The following is a 16,819-nucleotide window of genomic DNA, read 5'->3' as shown; positions in this document are numbered from 1 at the left end:
CCAACAAGGAGAGACGGGCTAGGAAGAGCCCAACAGGCCCTACTTTCTTTGCGTGCAAGAAGACGATCCTCTGCGCAGGAAGGGCAAGCCTATGCCTAGTGCTCAGGTGGTAGCTTTCAGACAATGGCTACGGATTGTTGAGCAAAAGGGAAAATGGCGTTGCTCCTTGATGGAGGGTAGACCAGGCGAAGGGCGCCTTGCTTGCTTCCTCTTGGGGGGTCTTGTCTTTGTGTGCCCGCCTGCACGGAGAGACGGAGCGTCTCGGGTGGCTTCCCAGCAGCCCGGGAGGGAGAGGCTGCAAGGCGAAGGGTACTCTTGTGCTAGTTACACCGGGCATTGTGCTCCCGAGCCACCCCCGGAGCTTCGCGCGCCCGCTCTCCCTCGCGCACACACGCACATCAGCACCAGCGGGGGGGAGGGGAGGAGGGACTCGGTGGGGAAGGCAAGGAGCGCTACTGCCTTCTTTACTTTCACCGAAACTCTCCGCGGAGCGGGCGCCGCCGCCCCCGAGGCCGCTTCCCCGGCGCGGTGAAAGAGCGGAAGGCCCCGCCGCCGGGGCGGCAGAAAGGCGAGGGGCGGCAGGCCGCGGGTCTGCCCGTCGCCCCGCACACTTGGCCGGGCCTCGGTCCCTCCGTCCCATGCGCGGCGCAGATCCCTCCGCCGCTCTCACCCCACCCCTCCCTCCATTGCTGAGCTCGTCAATTCCCGCAGTCCCCGGATGGAAAGTGTAATGGCCGCCAATAGCGACTCGTCGGAGTATGGAGACGGGCGAGGTAATCGAGGCGCCCAGCGAGCGGAGCGGTTGGCGGGCGCGGGGGAGGCGCGAGTCCCTGGGCGCCCCGACGGGGAGGGGGGCCACCCACCCCCCCGCCTCCGCCGGTTGGATCGAGAGGGGCTCTTCGCAGGACGGGCGACCCCGGTACCCGCCCTCTCGCTGGGCTGAGGCATCAAATAGTCCCACGCTCCGCCATCCCCTCCCGCGGCTGCCGTTGGGAAAGTTGGTGGCGCGCCCCCATTTCTGCCCCCGGGAAGCGGGGACGGCTCGGGAAGGGCTGGCAGCGCGTGGTGGGAGTTTTAGGAAGGCGGCAGCGCGCTGTGACAGCCCGGGCAGCCATGGCCGCGCGGAAGACCGGGCAACAACAACGGCCGATGAACTTTGCGTGCGCGCTTGCGGTGGCGCCTCGGCCACCCCTCTCTTGGAGGGTGAAACCAGGATTAGGTCTGTTCCAGAGAGAGATCTGGGGACCCACCCTTGCATAGGCTCACCTGCCTCTCGGCGTGTGGCATGGAAACTCTTGAAAAGCCGTCCCTTCTTCACATTGGTATCATCCGGACATCTTTGTAGCAACTCAGGGTAGGATTTGCCTACATCCTTCGGCGTCCTTGTGCACACCCCATTAGGCTGAAGGGTGCTCTTCACCTGCTGCATCGTTGACCCCCACTTTTAAAACGTCTGAGTGGGAGCTAAACACACCTAATCCTTGCAAGACAATCACTTTCATACTCTTGTTTCCAGTAGTTCAAAAGAAACCTCCCCAGCAGGTGAAGTGGTTGACTATGCACAGCATGGCACTTTAGGGTGTACAGACACACATTTGTATCTAAAATTCCTCTTTTTCCAGTTCTAGAAGGAGCAAAGAAACTAACTTGGCAACTATTCTTGCAATTAGCCATTCAGAAATTTTACCAAGCTGTCTAACTTGTCTTAGAAACTCCATTCAGTGGCAAGTAAAGTAAACTTTTCTATTAAATACATACACCACCATTTCCCTCCATCTTTCAGGCTACAGTGAAAGGAACAGAGACTGGAAATATATAGAGCAGTCTTATCGATATCCAGTTAGAAGTATGTCCCTTGGTGTAGGATCGCACCTCAGGTATCATTGCAGAATAATGTCTTATTCTTATTTTACCCCTCACCTAATGAACAAAGAAAGAAAAATGAGCTAAAAGAAATAGTAGGCATCTACTTCTGTCCAGTAATTGCAGCAGTGAGAGAAAGCAAGGAGATGGAGATGGAGGGGAGGGAGTGTACAGATGACAAAACCACAAGAAAACTGAAAAGAGGAGACAAAATATTCCCTGAAAACTTTGCCACCTGGTGAGCTCTGCATTGTGGTGGAGATTGTTGACTCTCTCTCAAAAGGAATAATGCCTTTCTCTACCTGATGGGAAGGAAAACTTTATATCAGGGGTATTGGTGCAAAGCTGTTAGATGAATGTTCCTGGATTCCCCAGTTTAAGATCATGAGGACTGATGGGGATGAAAGAAGCAAGTAAAAGCTATTTGATGAGAACTGAGGAATTGGCACTGTTTTCACTACAACTAAGTTTTAATTTATCTAGGAAATTAAACTTGAAATGTATTATCCAAGCTGACTGAACTGCTGTCTTCTTTGTCTTCAGCATGTAAACTTTCAGTGGTAGATGTCTTGAGACTGAAAGGTCAGTCTACTAGATTTCCAGTCTCGGATGTTTTAGTGGCTTATATTTTTCTGTAAAACCATTGAGAGTCTTGTGGTATTGCAGTGTGGTATAAATGTAATGAATAAATAGCACATATTTTCTGAGTAGAGGGATCTTCATTTTAAATTGGAGATTTTCACAATTGCCCTTAATTGATTGTTATAAGGAACAAGTTGACAATCTTGAAAAGACTCTGTAAGGGAGTGAGGGGTCAGTAATTTAATTGTTGATACTGTTTTCTTTTGTTTGGGTTAGTTTTTCACCCAAACACCATAATTATCTCTTGCTCAGAAGAGGGTAATAGCTACAATTGTTATTCCAAAAGCAAGCATGATGCTGTTGATGACGATCATCATTACAGGACAGAAGTGTGTAGTGCATCTTGAAAGACACCATTGAAGAAATAAACCAAGGAAGTCATTGCTTATGAAAATGTCCTTAATATAATGCTTTTATAGCAAAAGAGAGTTGATTATTATTTCTGATGTCATTGTCATTTTATTAAATAATTGAGTTTCTAGATGTTGTCTTGATAATTCATAAGTTTTGAAGGTTTGATAGATTACTTGTATTACTTTGTGAGTCTGCCATTTTAAGCTAGTCTTGTAGGCTTAACCTAAATACATAGGCTTTTGTTTAAAATAATAATAAAAATATCCTCCAAAATGACATTATTGTAAGTAAACTCATTGTATGGAAGATGTAGATGGCACAAATAATATTTTGCTGTATTTCAAAATTGTAAGACTTTTCTCCTTGCTGAATATTGAACAGTTCCAAAATGCAGGATATTTCACATTAATAATTCATCAGTTGACTTGAACACAATTATATTACATATAACATAGAAATCTTGGATTTCTCTTGCAAAATTAAAATATTTTCTGTTCTATTAATTGGCATTTAGATTTTACCTTGTATAAGGATATCAAGATTGGCCTAATTCTGAGGATAGTTTTAAAGGATACTATACTTTTGACTCTTGCAGAGTGATTCAAGAGGGTTGCAGTCCATTCCTTGGTCCATATTGCAGAGAACATTTTTCGTTGTTCTTTCTGATACATCTTGTTATGCACACTGTCTGCATCCAATTTTTATATATGCACTATTTAGAATATTTTGATTTTAAATAAAATGTTAATTTTACTAAAAGTTTTAACCTTTTAAGGAAGCAGTATTATTTTAATGTTAGTCATGTGCAGCACTAAAAAGAATGTCAGCATAACTACTTTCAATATTCTTGTATCTATTTTTTTAAGCTATAGAGAGTGACAACCTTTACAGTAAAATGACATCAGAATTTGTTCCAATTAATTGAGCTCAAATGTTGTATCTGAAATACTAATGACTCAAATTCTAACTTTTGGTACTTTTGTGTTTTAAAAATAATATTTTCTTTATTTTAGGATGTTTTGTACATTGAATGCAACCTCTTTTGAGTCTTGATTTCATGCTATTCATCTCTTGAGCAAGCTACTGGAAATGGAATCATAATTTTTCTTGAGGAGTAAGTTTTATAATTTGGTTAAACTTTAAAAGGTTAAAATGGGATTTGGGAGATTTAGCTTAAAGTGTTATATCTTAAATTTTTATATATGAATTCAGGCTTGTAAATCATAACTTGCCTGCTTGTTCATGGTAGGTGATAATATTATGGTGACCAGGCAATAAAGATGTAGCGTTTTCTGCATTTTAAGTTCATAAATTATTAATGTAAAATATTTCTATTAATTTACTGGGCCTACTGGCAATATTAACTATTACTTACTTACTTACATGGCATTTAAAAGAAATTATGTTTGATAGTTCCTACCACAAATAGTTTATAGGCTAAAAATAATGCAGACCTGAGGCCTAAGGCTACATGGGGCCCTCAGAGACTCTAATAGCTGCTACTAATTTGTGATTTTGAATGTGACAGAGGGGGAAGTTATTAAAATGACTAAAGATAATAAAATTTAATATTTGTACACCTCTGTTCTAAGGAATCCTACAATATGGGTTTTGAGAAAGGAGTTCTTGAAGGGGTGGCAATTATGAAAAGCAGCACTAGGCATAATGAGTGGCAAGAAAGTAAGAATGGAATTGTTTTAAGAAGCAAAATACCTCTGTGTGGTAAAGGTAGTAAAGTCGAATGAATGAAATTCAGAGGAAGGAAGGCAGAACAGTGAGGAGAGCAAAGTAGGGCATTGCTTTTCTGTATCTTAGAACCAAATAAGTGCTCCTTTCATGATATTTAGCAAAATATACAGTTTACTTGTTATATTACATCATGAAATAACATCTCATTGTGTTTCTCTGGTTAATCAGTTATTTGATTGTTTTAGTTTTTAAAGTTTTTTAAGTTAAAAGAAGAAGGTCAGGGACGTTACATGAAAAAGATATTGGCAGGCCTTCTGAACTAGTTGGGGAAAGAATTATAGTAATGGCCTGAGCAATGACATTTTGATGGAACTGCATCAAAAAGGGATATATAATGAGAATAGCTGATAAGCATGAGAAACAGTTATCTAAAGGAGAATCAAGGACTCAGAGAATGTAGGATGATCACCAGCAAATAAAAGTTCTTTTTGGTGTCCTGAAACTTGGCTATAAAGGCTAAAGCCAGAAAACTCAGAGCATATTAGTAAACGTGCAGAACAAGTCTAGTTTTTTAAAAAAGAACAACTTTAATAGTCATATCCTTTTAACACCTGTATTGTGACACTTACTGCCAGTACTATATGCTGTCTAAAATGGGACTCTGGTCATCTGTTTTCCTTTTAAATTTTTACAAATTAACTTGGTATTTTTATTTCAGATATGCCAAGTTAAGAAAATTGTGGAACTCTGGTAATAATTCAGCACAGAGTCTTTTAAAAGACGAAGATTACAATAATAGTACATTACAAAAAATGCCATCTGAGCAAAAACAATTTTTTTGCATACAGAAGACCAACTTGTTACAAGATGATGAGTCAGATAGACTGTGTGTTCCTACATCTGATATTAGTATTGAAAAGTCTACATTTGAACCTACAATTTCAGATATTCTTGCCTATGGCCTAAAAAATGTGAAAGTAGAATTGCCCAGGGTAAATATCCCAAATGAAGTAATTTTTAAACATGAAATTGACAAATATATGAAATTATTTCAATGTAAAGAAAAACCTGTAGAAGTGTCTTTCATTCAAATGGATATGAATGGGAGCAGTTCTGAGATTTATACTCCACATAATAAACCAGGATTACATTATGAGGAGGGATTGAAAACATCAGCAAAAATACTGAATTTCAGTTGTACAAAATGCCAAAACAACATCAGATATAGCCCAAATGATCTACAGAAACATTTTCAGTTGTTACACCAGGGAGAATTGCCATCATACCCCTGTGAAATGTGTAATTTTTCAGCTAATGACTTTCAGTCGTTCAACCAACATCGACGAACCCATCGTAGCACCTTAGTAAAATGTGAAATCTGTAATGATGATCACAGATATACTTTATTGGACTTGACAAAGCATTTCACATCTAAACATTGTGTAAATGGTCATTTTCAATGTGAAAGATGTAGGTTTTCAACCCAAGATGTAGGCACATTTGTTCAACATATACATAGGCATAATGAAATACAATACAATTGTGAGAAATGCCATCATGTAAGTTTTTCAAAAGAAGAGTTTCAAAAGCATGTTGTTTCACACACTGGCACGTTTCCTTTCAGTTGTCAGTATTGTAACTACATGGCATCACGGAAAAACTACCTTTTAAAACATATTATTACCTTACACAGAGACCATCTCTATGCAAAAGATAAAATGGATACAGATGATAATGAAAAAAGGGTGAAGACTTCAACAGGACTAAAACTTATCTTGAAAAGGTACAAAACTGGTGCATCAAGAAAAGCGTTATGGAGACGCAAAAAAATTACCACTGATGGCTGTAGAACTGAAGAAGAGGATGAACACATTCTCAAAGACATGAAGGAGAGTCCGCCTAAATCTGAAGAACTAGGTCAGTCTGTAAAAGAACTACACTTACATGACATTCTTTTAAATGAAAAGCATGTTTATAGTGGAACAAGATCCTCTTCAGCAATTCAGTACAACAGAGCAGAAGGTGGATTAGGTTCTGCACGGGGATTGATGAAAAAAGCAGTTCATGGTCCTACAGTGTTGATGGTTAAAAATAATAAAATATCTGTTCCTGCAAACTACAGTGCTAAATTTATGGGATTCAAAATGGTTGATGGAAAACAACATATAGTAATAAAATTGTTGCCTACAGATAAACAGAATTTGCCAGGAGGAAATAAGGTTGATGGGATTAAAGATGGTACAACTGAATGCCAACAAGAGATAGCTGACAACTGTAATTTACCTTCAGTTCCTGGATCTCATGAAATTAACAATCAAATGCCTAGGAATCATTCTGTTCACTCATTAACATCTCCACTGTCTAATCAGTTTTCAAAAAAAATAAAGCAAGAAGGTAAGAATATGTTATGCTGTAATACATCACAGAATATTGTACCTCCTATTGTAGTGGTAGGAAAGTGTGCAACCCATCTGCCAGTGAAACCTGAGACATCTTCAGTTCCTTGTGATTTGGTGGTCAAGGCTAGAAGTCCTGTTTCATGGAAAAATTGTATACCTCAAGACCACCCCCAGATTTTACCCTCTTCTGGTTCACGCATGCTTCATTATGATCCCATGAAAAAATCCTTTCCTCCAGAATTCAGAGTAGTGAACGGTGAAATAAACAGTAGTAAACACAGTAATCTCTATTGTCCATCGGCAGATTTTTCCAATCAGGCACCATTGCCATTCCATAATTATTCCAAAATAGGCATTTTGGAAAAATCAAAAGAACTTACTTCCAACAAAATTTATCCTCTGCAAAGCAAGCCAATAAATGAAACTTTGCCTTGTTTTTCACAATCTGTAACAGGATTAAATTTAGACAAAAAATCATCACTGCTGCCTCTTTATGGCTTTGTAAATGGTAATAATGCTCCAGTATTCTCAGCCAGCCCACCCAGTTACAGTATTGACAAACAGTGTTGGATAGAAAATCATCGTGATGGACAATTGTATTTGAATTCTAAGGTAAATCAAGTGTTGGAACATGTAGCTGAAAAGTCCAAACTAGAAAATGATTCTAATTGTGTAAATTCATCACTGATGCCTAAAATAACATCAGTCTTCTCACTTCACAGTAAGCAGGCATCCACCTATTTGTCACCCGAAGTAAACCAGTCATTACAAGATGTCTTAAAAGGACCAATCACTCAGTCAAACAACTACATTAAAACTAATTATGATCAGCCTTTTTCGAATAAATATACAAATTGTAAGACATTTACACATTTTACAGATTCATCAGCTTGGTGCAATTTAACTGATCCCTCTGATAAATTCAAGAGAGAGCTGAATATGAACAACACTGCAACAAATGAAAGTGTATACCTGAGGAATGAAGGACAAATCCCTGTGCCTCTTAGAATGGAAGCAATACATTCAGCTTCGAGGAAAACAGGCGTTGGTGCATTGCTTAAGACTCAGACAGATTCAATCATAACACAACAGTTGGCAAAAGACAAGGTGCGCTACAATATCCATGGCCCAAATAAAATATGTCCAACTTTTCCAGAACAGAAAAAAACAGTACTACAGTCAACTCCACCAAGATTTTTCGTACCTTTGCAGCTTGCACAGAAGCAAGGATTACAAGTTATTTCAGGAAAGCCGCCTCCGAAAGTGAGTTCATCAGATGTTCAGGCAACCAGAACTGCACCTACATCTTTACTTTTAAACAAAGGACCTGGAATGATTTTGACGTTTGGTAGAGGATCACTTGGAACAGCTGCAAATGCCACTGAAAATAATTCTCAGGTTTTAGAGAAATTCGCATCTAAGGAGGCATTATCTTCAGAGATGAATCTGCAAACAAATGATGCTAGAAGTCTGAGAAATTCTAGTATTAATATGTGTAGTGGGGCAGGAAATGCTTCATCCATTGCCATTCCACAAAACGAACAACTTAGCATTACAAACTCAGAGAGCAGACTTTCTTCTGTGAAAATACTTGCTGGATTTCAAGGCAGCAAGGCTGCTTGTGTGGAGTCAGTAAAACAGCCAGAGGTTGGACAGGAACAACCTGTGTATGCACTTTTGCCCAATGGCAGACAAGCAGTTTTTCTTAAGTGTATGTCACCGAACAAGTCTCTTGTACAAAACCATAATATTTTTCAAGGTCCTACTCATAGTCAAAGTTCTGAACCAAAGAAACATGGAGCAATGCAACAAAAGCTTTTTTTGAAAATTAAGACTTTTCCTGCTGCAGACAAATGTCAACCAGTTAGCAATGTTGTCTCATCTTTACAATTGGACACTATGAAGTGTTGCAATAGTCCTGCACTAAATCAGAAAAATACAGCTCTTTCTTCTAGCAATGCCTTACTCTTACCAGGTAGCTTGATGCCAGCAAATGCCTGTTCAGCAAATGATAAATCAAAAGATTCTTGCTCCTCTGCAGAACTGGTACATTCCTCTAGAGATGGAAGAACATGGTCACAAAAGATCCCAACTGATTCAACACAAAAAGGAACTGCTAACAAAGGGAACAGTTTTGAAAATCAAACAGCAACAGAGAATATGACAACAAAAATTACAAAAGTTAAGCGCCATTCAAAGCAAAATGATGCTAAAGTTTCTAATGCTACAGTTTCACAGAAGAATAGGAATTTGAAACGGAAAACTAAGGATGACTTTCAGGGACCTCCTAGAAAGAAAACATTGCATCGAAAGTGTAAAGAAAAAAATCAAGTAGATGTAAATGAATTTGAATCCTTATTTCAAGCCCCTTATAGACCAAGAGTATCGAAAGATACTATAAGGATTCTAAATTTACTTCCTTTTAATTCTAAACAACTTGTCAAATGCCCCCGGAGAAATCAGCCTGTTGTAGTACTAAACCACCCTGATGCTGATGTTCCTGAAGTTGTAAATGTTATGAAGACTATTGCAAAATTTAAAGGACACGTTCTAAAAGTCTCTTTATCAAAGAGAACAATTGATGCTCTTCTGGAGCCAGCATATTATAGCAACAGTTTGTACTTAATTACTAATGAACTGACTCGAAGAAAACGCAAAATGCTAAAACCTGTAAGTCCTGTAAAAGAAAGATTTGTTTTGAAATTAACACTGAAGAAGACTAGCAAAAACAATTATCAGATTGTGAAAACTACCTCTGATAATACGCTGAAAACTAAATTTAGCTGCTGGTTTTGTGGGAGGATATTTGACAATCAGGACAATTGGGTAGGGCATGGACAACGCCATCTAATGGAAGCCACTCGAGATTGGAATTCATTAGAATAATTTATTGAAGAAGAAAAAAATGAAGTTCATCCGATTGCAAATTATTTTGACTGATAGCATCCAAGAACACATTAAAATTATGTTTTTTAAATCAAGTTTCATGGTAGCACCTAAAATGAACCTGTATGAATTTTAATTAAATAGTTGCTATTGCAGTTTAATTTGTGTTTTGTTACTCCTATCATGGCATATATTTGTATTTGGAGAATGAATTTCAGGGCTTTTCTGTTTGTACATATTTAAGTCTGTACATATTTTTGTACTTCAGTTATTTGCTATAAAATCTTGCACAGGAATTGTATTTTCCAGCTCTGTGCATGCACTACTAAAAGGGTTTTCAGCTATACACAGCTATTGCCGTATTTTTCCTTGATCTTTTAAAGAATTTTTTTTTCCAGGGATTGATCACTGTTGTTAGCAAGTGCCTAAAAGATGTGAAGCAGTTTACTTTGTGTCAACTGTATAACCATAGGTCTGTATAGGACCAGGTCTCCTAACAGTTTCTTTTAAACAAAGCCATATGTGAATGCTTTAAGCTATATTGCTATGCACATGACACTTGTACTATTTCTGTGCAGTTTGTCTACTTTCTTAGTGAAGTATTTTTCATACAAATCAATAAACTTGTTACTGTGTTTAAGCCTGATGATGATAACTGTTGAAAACATAATGTATTCCCTGTTTGTACAGCAAAGTGCTGAGAATTCCAAGTGAAAATTTGTCATCCCTACTTTGGTATTAAATTTTGTTAAGAATCTGATTCCATAAAATGTGTGTAAAAGGCAGTCTTATGATTGTGGTAATGGTCATACTAGAAAGCAGAATTTGACTTTCTCTATTGTTATATTTTTGAAAGATGTTACAGTTCCTTTTTAAAGGGACCCCACCGGTTGGGATATTTTAATTACAAACATTGATGTTTCATAAACTTCTGTTGGAACATTTTAATTCCATTGTAAAACCTTTTGCTTGAACATACTTTCTTACTTAGGCAAAAATATTTGTCTCAGGATGATTGTAGATTTTGTCAACTTTTTTTTCTTTGTACTGAAAATACAGTGTTTCAGAAATCATGTCAGATTTCTACTGAAGCTTTTACTTACGTGGGTACACAATCTACTGTACAAACTGGTTTTCTGAAGGCCTACAGGTGGTGAACCTTTTTTTTTTTTTTGGTGGCCTATGGCATTACATAATTAAAACTTCTGGTCTGTTCAGATACTTCTACCTGGAAACATCTTTCTCTCACCAAGGAATAGCAGAAAAATATCTTTGCTGTTCTGCAGACCTGCCAAAAGAAGAGTTTTCAGCTTTGTATTATATACATACAGCTTTCAAGTAAGACTAATATACTGAGATCAGGTATGATGTAGACTGTTCCTCCTTTCTCAAGTAAAAATGATGGATAGGGGAATAGATATGTCTTAAATTTTTTACCAAGTTGAGATTTAAGTCAGTTCCAAACAGGTGCTGGGTGCTGTTAACTTGTATGTATGTTGATAGAAATAATATATTAACTCCCCTTAAGAAAGTGAGTAATTTGACTGATATCAAAGTGGTGTGTTTTGAAATGAATTTACAAATTCAGGATTACCTCTTAAGATTTTCCCTGCACATATTTCATGTTAATAAATTTGTTATATAGATATATTACTCTATAATTGTATTGAATAATTTAAAACCTTGAATAAAGCACAGGTATTTATTAATGTTAAGCAATTAGCTTGCTGATAAAAAATCTTGCTCTTTGATACTTGAGCTGACTTTCCAGATACCAAACAGGTTAAATATTCTTTTAAATAGCAACAATTATATCAAAATAATTAGAATAAAACACTTTCACGTGTGGACATTCCATTTATATTCTGTATTTACAAAAAAGAAAACTGCATAAATATACAGGGCTCACCTTGAATTTAGATTGAGTTTTTACTTGTTTACAAAACAGAAGCAAAACTTTCTAGGTGTGTTGCCAGGCATGTGAAAATGGACACGTGTAAGCTTCTAACATGTGGCTTAAGCACTTACATGGGGCCTAGCCTCTGGTACAGTACAGCTGCATGTTGTGCTACTTGAATATTTAAGCTGAGAGTAAATTTGCTACTAATTTTTTGTAATACTGCTCTTTTTAATCCTGCCATAGTTAATGTGGCACAGAATCAAATTTTATTTTATTCTAAAGTTTCTGGATAAAATAATAGATCCTTCAAAGTGTGGATGCAATTAAGTAGCATTCCTTTTTAAGATTATATTGTACTCAGCTGGAATAATGTCTAAAAACTTGCACTGAGGCTAAGAACCAAAACCCATTTCTTTACTAATTCTTAAGACAACAGAAATGAATGCTGGGATAAATACATGTTGCTAATCTAAGTATATTTGAGACTTTAGCTGCAAACTTGTGTCTAGCAAAAATCAGACATCTGAGTTAAGTGTGTGATACTGTTGAAATATATCAAACTAATTGGAGGGAGACCAGTCTTTGCCATCTTTAAAAACAAATCTAGGTTTATTTATCATTTTACTGTATACTAATTAAATCAGAAATCCAAATGCAGCATTTTGTAATGTATTGATTGGAAAGAAAAAAATTATTTGTAAAACATAATTAAAACTTAATGAAACTGGATCTAGAATTCCCATGAATGAATAGTAAAACTATGTATTGCTTATTTGGGAAGAAAAGGTAAATTCCTATCTTAACTTTAACATTCAGTATGCCCAGTACTATTACTTTAAGTATTTAAATATTTTTTAAAAATAGGTATTTGCCTGAAATACTAAACCATTTAGTCTTTTCATCAGTTGTACAACAACAACAAATTGTAGAATTTGGAATGAAGTAAGTAACCTCATTATTAAAAGTAATGGGAAGCCAAGCTATACCTAAGATTTTAAAGCTTAACTATCCAGTTTACATATACCAGGAGTTGGAATACAGTTTCCCATTCGTTGTGATTAAAGCTTCATTGCTATCTTCCTGGATGCAGGTCACAACTCTGCATTATGACTCCAGTGAAAGAGAATAATCCCTGTCCCCCAACAAACACTGAATACTTTCTTGGTACATTCATGTGGCCAAAGTATTTTACAATCCTGAAACGTTTTGCAGAAACATGTACTGTAACAGCTGAGAAGTAGTTAAGACAAGCATTTACTGTGCAAGAATTATAAACTCTTCTGGATCATAACTGCATCCTGATAAATTACACATAATTATTTTCATATGTACACTTAATCAAAATGTAACAATAGTTCCAACAAATACAGGTGAAGAAGTACCAGTCCATTACACTAAATCAGCATCCTGATTATTTTAGGCTGCTGTCCCAGGAATAAAAATCCTGCTTTTAGCTTGCTACTTAATGGCTCTTTGGGGTATAGACACCCTAGCTTTGAAAAATACAAATTTTAGCAGGAATTTTCTTAAGCAAGAACAAGTAAAATCTAGCAGGTATAGTTTTGAATATATCATGTCTGCCACTAAAGGATTTTTCTCTCCAGAGTTTATAATGTCTTTTATTAAAAAAAAGTTTTTCAAGTATACAACACTTTGGGTACTTTAATGACTGGAATAGCAGTTCATAAATGAATCCACTAGTTTGGTAACTATCAGCGTGGTTCTTGCTGAAAAACTTCTGAAGAAAATTCTTCTAACAATAGTTTTGCATGTTTGTTCAGGTGCTCTTGTCCTCAAATCCTTGGAAAATTAGGCCTAAAAGATATTCCATGATACTCCTTGATGCAGTTACGAAACTCTAGCAATATATCTTAGCTTGGTAGAGTCTTTCGTGTTGTTTTGACTGTCAATGAGAACGAGAGAAGTCCGCTGATGATTCTCTATTATTTCTGCGACGCTGTCAAAGTACTGGATTGAGAAAACAAAGATGGTTTATTCAACACAAATTCTGCTGAATCAGTCAACAACCATAATTTAAATGTTTTTTTCCACTCAGCTCTAAACAAAATAATTCTGTTTGAGAATTCAGCATTTATATGTTCTCATTTCAGTAATTTCTAGCATTTATGTATGTGAACTGTTTCCAGTGAAGAGTAAGATGTGTGTTAAATGCAAGTAATACTTCTCTCAAGGTTGGCCTCATTTTATTTTTAGACAAAGTTCTAATATTTTAAATGTGTTTATTCTGTTATTACAAAAATTGAATGTTAAACAGTTTAATGTCAGCATCCTAAAGTAACTTAATTACATCTCCTTGACATAACTGAGACCAAGCTCCAACAGATTCCAGTGGGATTTACTTCTAAATAACCAGACATGTAGGGTTTTCTCCCCTCTTGGGAAATAGCGGAACATGTAGGTGCAAAGGTAGTATAATCCATATAGGACAGTTTTCAGGTAACTCTGGCAGAAGATAATAAGGAAAGTAAGCACTTTGCTGTTCAACTGTTTTATGGTATTTTCTTTTTCTGCACATAGTACTAATCAAAAAACTCAAATATGCATATGCCTTAATTCTCCCACAGAATTCTCCATTCCATTGCAATCAGTAGAACCAAATTTAGCAATTACCAACGGAAATTTCATGGATTTCAGCAGGGGCACTTTAAGTGCAAGTAAATATGGATTAATCCAATGTAAATATTTCATTCCAAAATCAGGCCAAAATTTCTTAACAGTAATTGTAACTTTCAAAATCAGTGATCACCACTGAACAGAATGTGAATAATTACTATTACTTTACAGAACAGTAGATGAGTTTATGTAATATTAAAGGCAAGTTCTATACTGTTTTTATCCCTTTGCATAAAATCATTTCTCCAATGTAGTGTCCCAGGTGTGTTGACCCTTCAGTGCATTGTGGAGTTCTGGGAGCTATAGGTTCAATACATTTTGGAGGCCACCAGATTAGCAAAGGCTGGGGTAAACTTGAGAAGAAAATGGATTAATTACCACTTTCTTGCCCAAAGTAGAAAAAGACAACTATATTTTATAACAAAATATAAAAGGCCCTGTTGATAGAAATGTTTGTATCAGAACTGTGCAGCCATAATTTGAAATTTTAGGGTGCTTTTTAAAATTTTTGTATTAAATTAAATCATGATTTCCCCTAGAGAAGCTTTCTCCCCTTAGAATTGAACAACATCCCTTCATATAGGTAAAGTAGTCTGGTGCAGATTAAATTCTGCTCTCTTTAAAAATATCTACCACGAAGAGCTCCCAGTGAGAAATCTTTAATCAAAAACGGAGAGAGCTTCATTGTTAAAGAGGATGGTAAACTGCATTCACATTTTAATTAGGTCTCACTTGAGCTGAAATCTCTACCTGTAAAGAAGCTACTGTACATTTTTTATAAGCCTTTATAGATTACCACATCTCTAAGCAGTGTAACTAAATTTCCATGCATGTATTTAGAGTAAAAACCCAAAAGAAATCACCTACCTCCTCACCACTCTTTTCTCTACCCAGAGCGTATCGCCTTTTGGATTCAATAAATCGGATCGGAATGTTATATACTCTTTTGTTATAAAATACAACTAACGTATATGGTTGCTTTACATCTTGTCCAGAGCTCTTCCTTACTAAGAAAGACCCATCCTAAAAAAAGAGAAAAGTGAAGACTTCAAGGAGCAATTAGAGCAAATGCAGTTGGTTCAATTTTCTTAATCCTTTTTTCTTTCTGATATCTTAACTGATTAAAAAAACCTGAACTGGGCTGGAGTCTTTACAATCCCATGGCCTACTCTGTTTGAAGAAGTCTGGCCTGCTTCCACGGAAGATCCATACATCTTTTTGGATGTACATGGAGAATTATCTAGGAATATGAACTGCGTTAGTTCCAGGGGTTTTATTGTTACAAAGCTTATTTCTATCTGGGAGAGGAAACAATTCTTTACATTAGAGCTTTAAATTAAGAAAGGGTTTTCAGAGTCAGGCAGAGGTTCCCAAATTTTCTCAGTCAACATGACCTTAGTGTCTCACTAATTTTTTCATGGAACCCTCAGGCCAAAAGTAATACCTAATATTAAGTAGTTAGGTCCAAATTTAAAATATCCCACAGTGAATTTACTCTAGCATCCTGGGGTGCTACAGTGGACAGTTTGGGAACTGCAGGAGTAAGGATAATTTCTGTAGACCCCTTATTCGTAATGATCAAAACAGTGTAGTTTAGAACAAACACCTGCCGGTCCCTTAAAGGATATGTAGTCCTAAATATTTTGTTGAGCAGGCCAATTTAATTACATTTCCGTTGTATTTACTTTGCGGGTCACCTCCTTTGGTCTATCATCTTTTTCCTTTGTACACTTAACTGATTCTTACACAACCATGCTTTTCTGGTCCGCTCATATTTATACTAGTAATATTTCAGTGAATTTTTGCCATAACCGACGCTCTTAGGATCCTTGTCATTATTAATGAGTGCATAAAGTAGTTTTTTAACATTCAGAAATAAAGGTCTAGGGTTATTCAAATGACATTGTATGAAGAAAATGGAACGCATGTCCGTCTGCCCGTTTGATATGCTTCTTGTTTCAGATTTTCTCCTATGCTTCTGAAGAATTGTTGCAAGCTGTGAGTTTCAAGGAAATACTTTTACCTTGTTTGATTTATGTAATGCATCCTCGGCTATTTTCCGATCACTAGAAGCCATGTACCATGCTTGACCAAGAACACCAGCTTCCTGTAAAAAAAAGAGGCATTCCTATCTACGTATCCCCAAAACCAAAGATTTCCTATGCTCTTTTAATAAACCTATCAATTGTATATTAATCAGGGGGTATTTCACAGGATGTGAATATTTTACAAATGATGCGTAGATCATGTAAATACTGGATTACCTTTGTATAGATTTAATCACAAAATCTGCAATGTAAATGTGCTTTTCATAAACATCCTTTTGATAGAAAAAATAATGAAATGAGCAGTTATTAATTTTTTTTCCTATAAAGAACTTGAATTACCCAAAGGGTAGCCCATTAGATTTTGATCAAAATTTTGTGGCATCTAGTCCCCTATCCCTTATTAA

At 36.9% G+C, this 16,819-nt stretch overlaps 2 protein-coding genes across 8 annotated transcripts in view; one reads left to right on the top strand and one right to left on the bottom strand.

The window, feature by feature from the left end:
- Positions 1 to 434: 434 nt before the first annotated feature.
- ZNF518A (zinc finger protein 518A) lies at positions 435 to 11,515 on the top strand. 4 transcript variants are annotated; one of them, XM_088129007.1, is made up of 4 exons: positions 435 to 773; positions 1,784 to 1,877; positions 3,873 to 3,973; positions 5,267 to 11,515. In XM_088129007.1, the coding sequence occupies exon 4, from the start codon at positions 5,361 to 5,363 to the stop codon at positions 9,831 to 9,833; it is 4,473 nt and encodes a 1,490-aa protein (XP_087985133.1). In that variant the 5' UTR covers positions 435 to 773; positions 1,784 to 1,877; positions 3,873 to 3,973; positions 5,267 to 5,360; the 3' UTR covers positions 9,834 to 11,515. The 4 variants fall into 4 exon arrangements, with proteins under 4 accessions (XP_087985133.1, XP_087985132.1, XP_087985134.1 ...); XM_088129006.1 differs by lacking the exon at positions 1,784 to 1,877; XM_088129008.1 differs by lacking the exons at positions 435 to 773; positions 1,784 to 1,877 and adding an exon at positions 811 to 1,354.
- Positions 11,516 to 11,526: 11 nt separating this feature from the next.
- Positions 11,527 to 16,819, bottom strand: part of BLNK (B cell linker) — a 112,074-nt gene continuing 106,781 nt past the window's right edge. The window contains exons 23-25 of one of the 4 annotated variants that reach the window (XM_088129009.1): positions 16,391 to 16,474; positions 15,235 to 15,390; positions 11,527 to 13,701 (exon numbers count right to left, since the gene is read on the bottom strand). In XM_088129009.1, coding sequence (XP_087985135.1) covers positions 13,582 to 13,701; positions 15,235 to 15,390; positions 16,391 to 16,474 — 360 coding nt within the window. In that variant the 3' untranslated portion in view covers positions 11,527 to 13,581. The remainder of the gene's footprint in view (positions 13,702 to 15,234; positions 15,391 to 16,390; positions 16,475 to 16,819) is intronic. The other 3 variants (XM_025164195.2, XM_025164196.2, XM_025164194.2) reach the window with 3 other exon arrangements.

Source organism: Python bivittatus, unplaced genomic scaffold, assembly GCF_059951505.1.
Source record: "Python bivittatus isolate LINGU-HERP-01145 unplaced genomic scaffold, Pbiv_v1 ctg000780_np1212, whole genome shotgun sequence".
Taxonomy (NCBI): domain Eukaryota; kingdom Metazoa; phylum Chordata; class Lepidosauria; order Squamata; family Pythonidae; genus Python; species Python bivittatus.
This window is presented reverse-complemented; position numbering and strand designations above follow the sequence as displayed.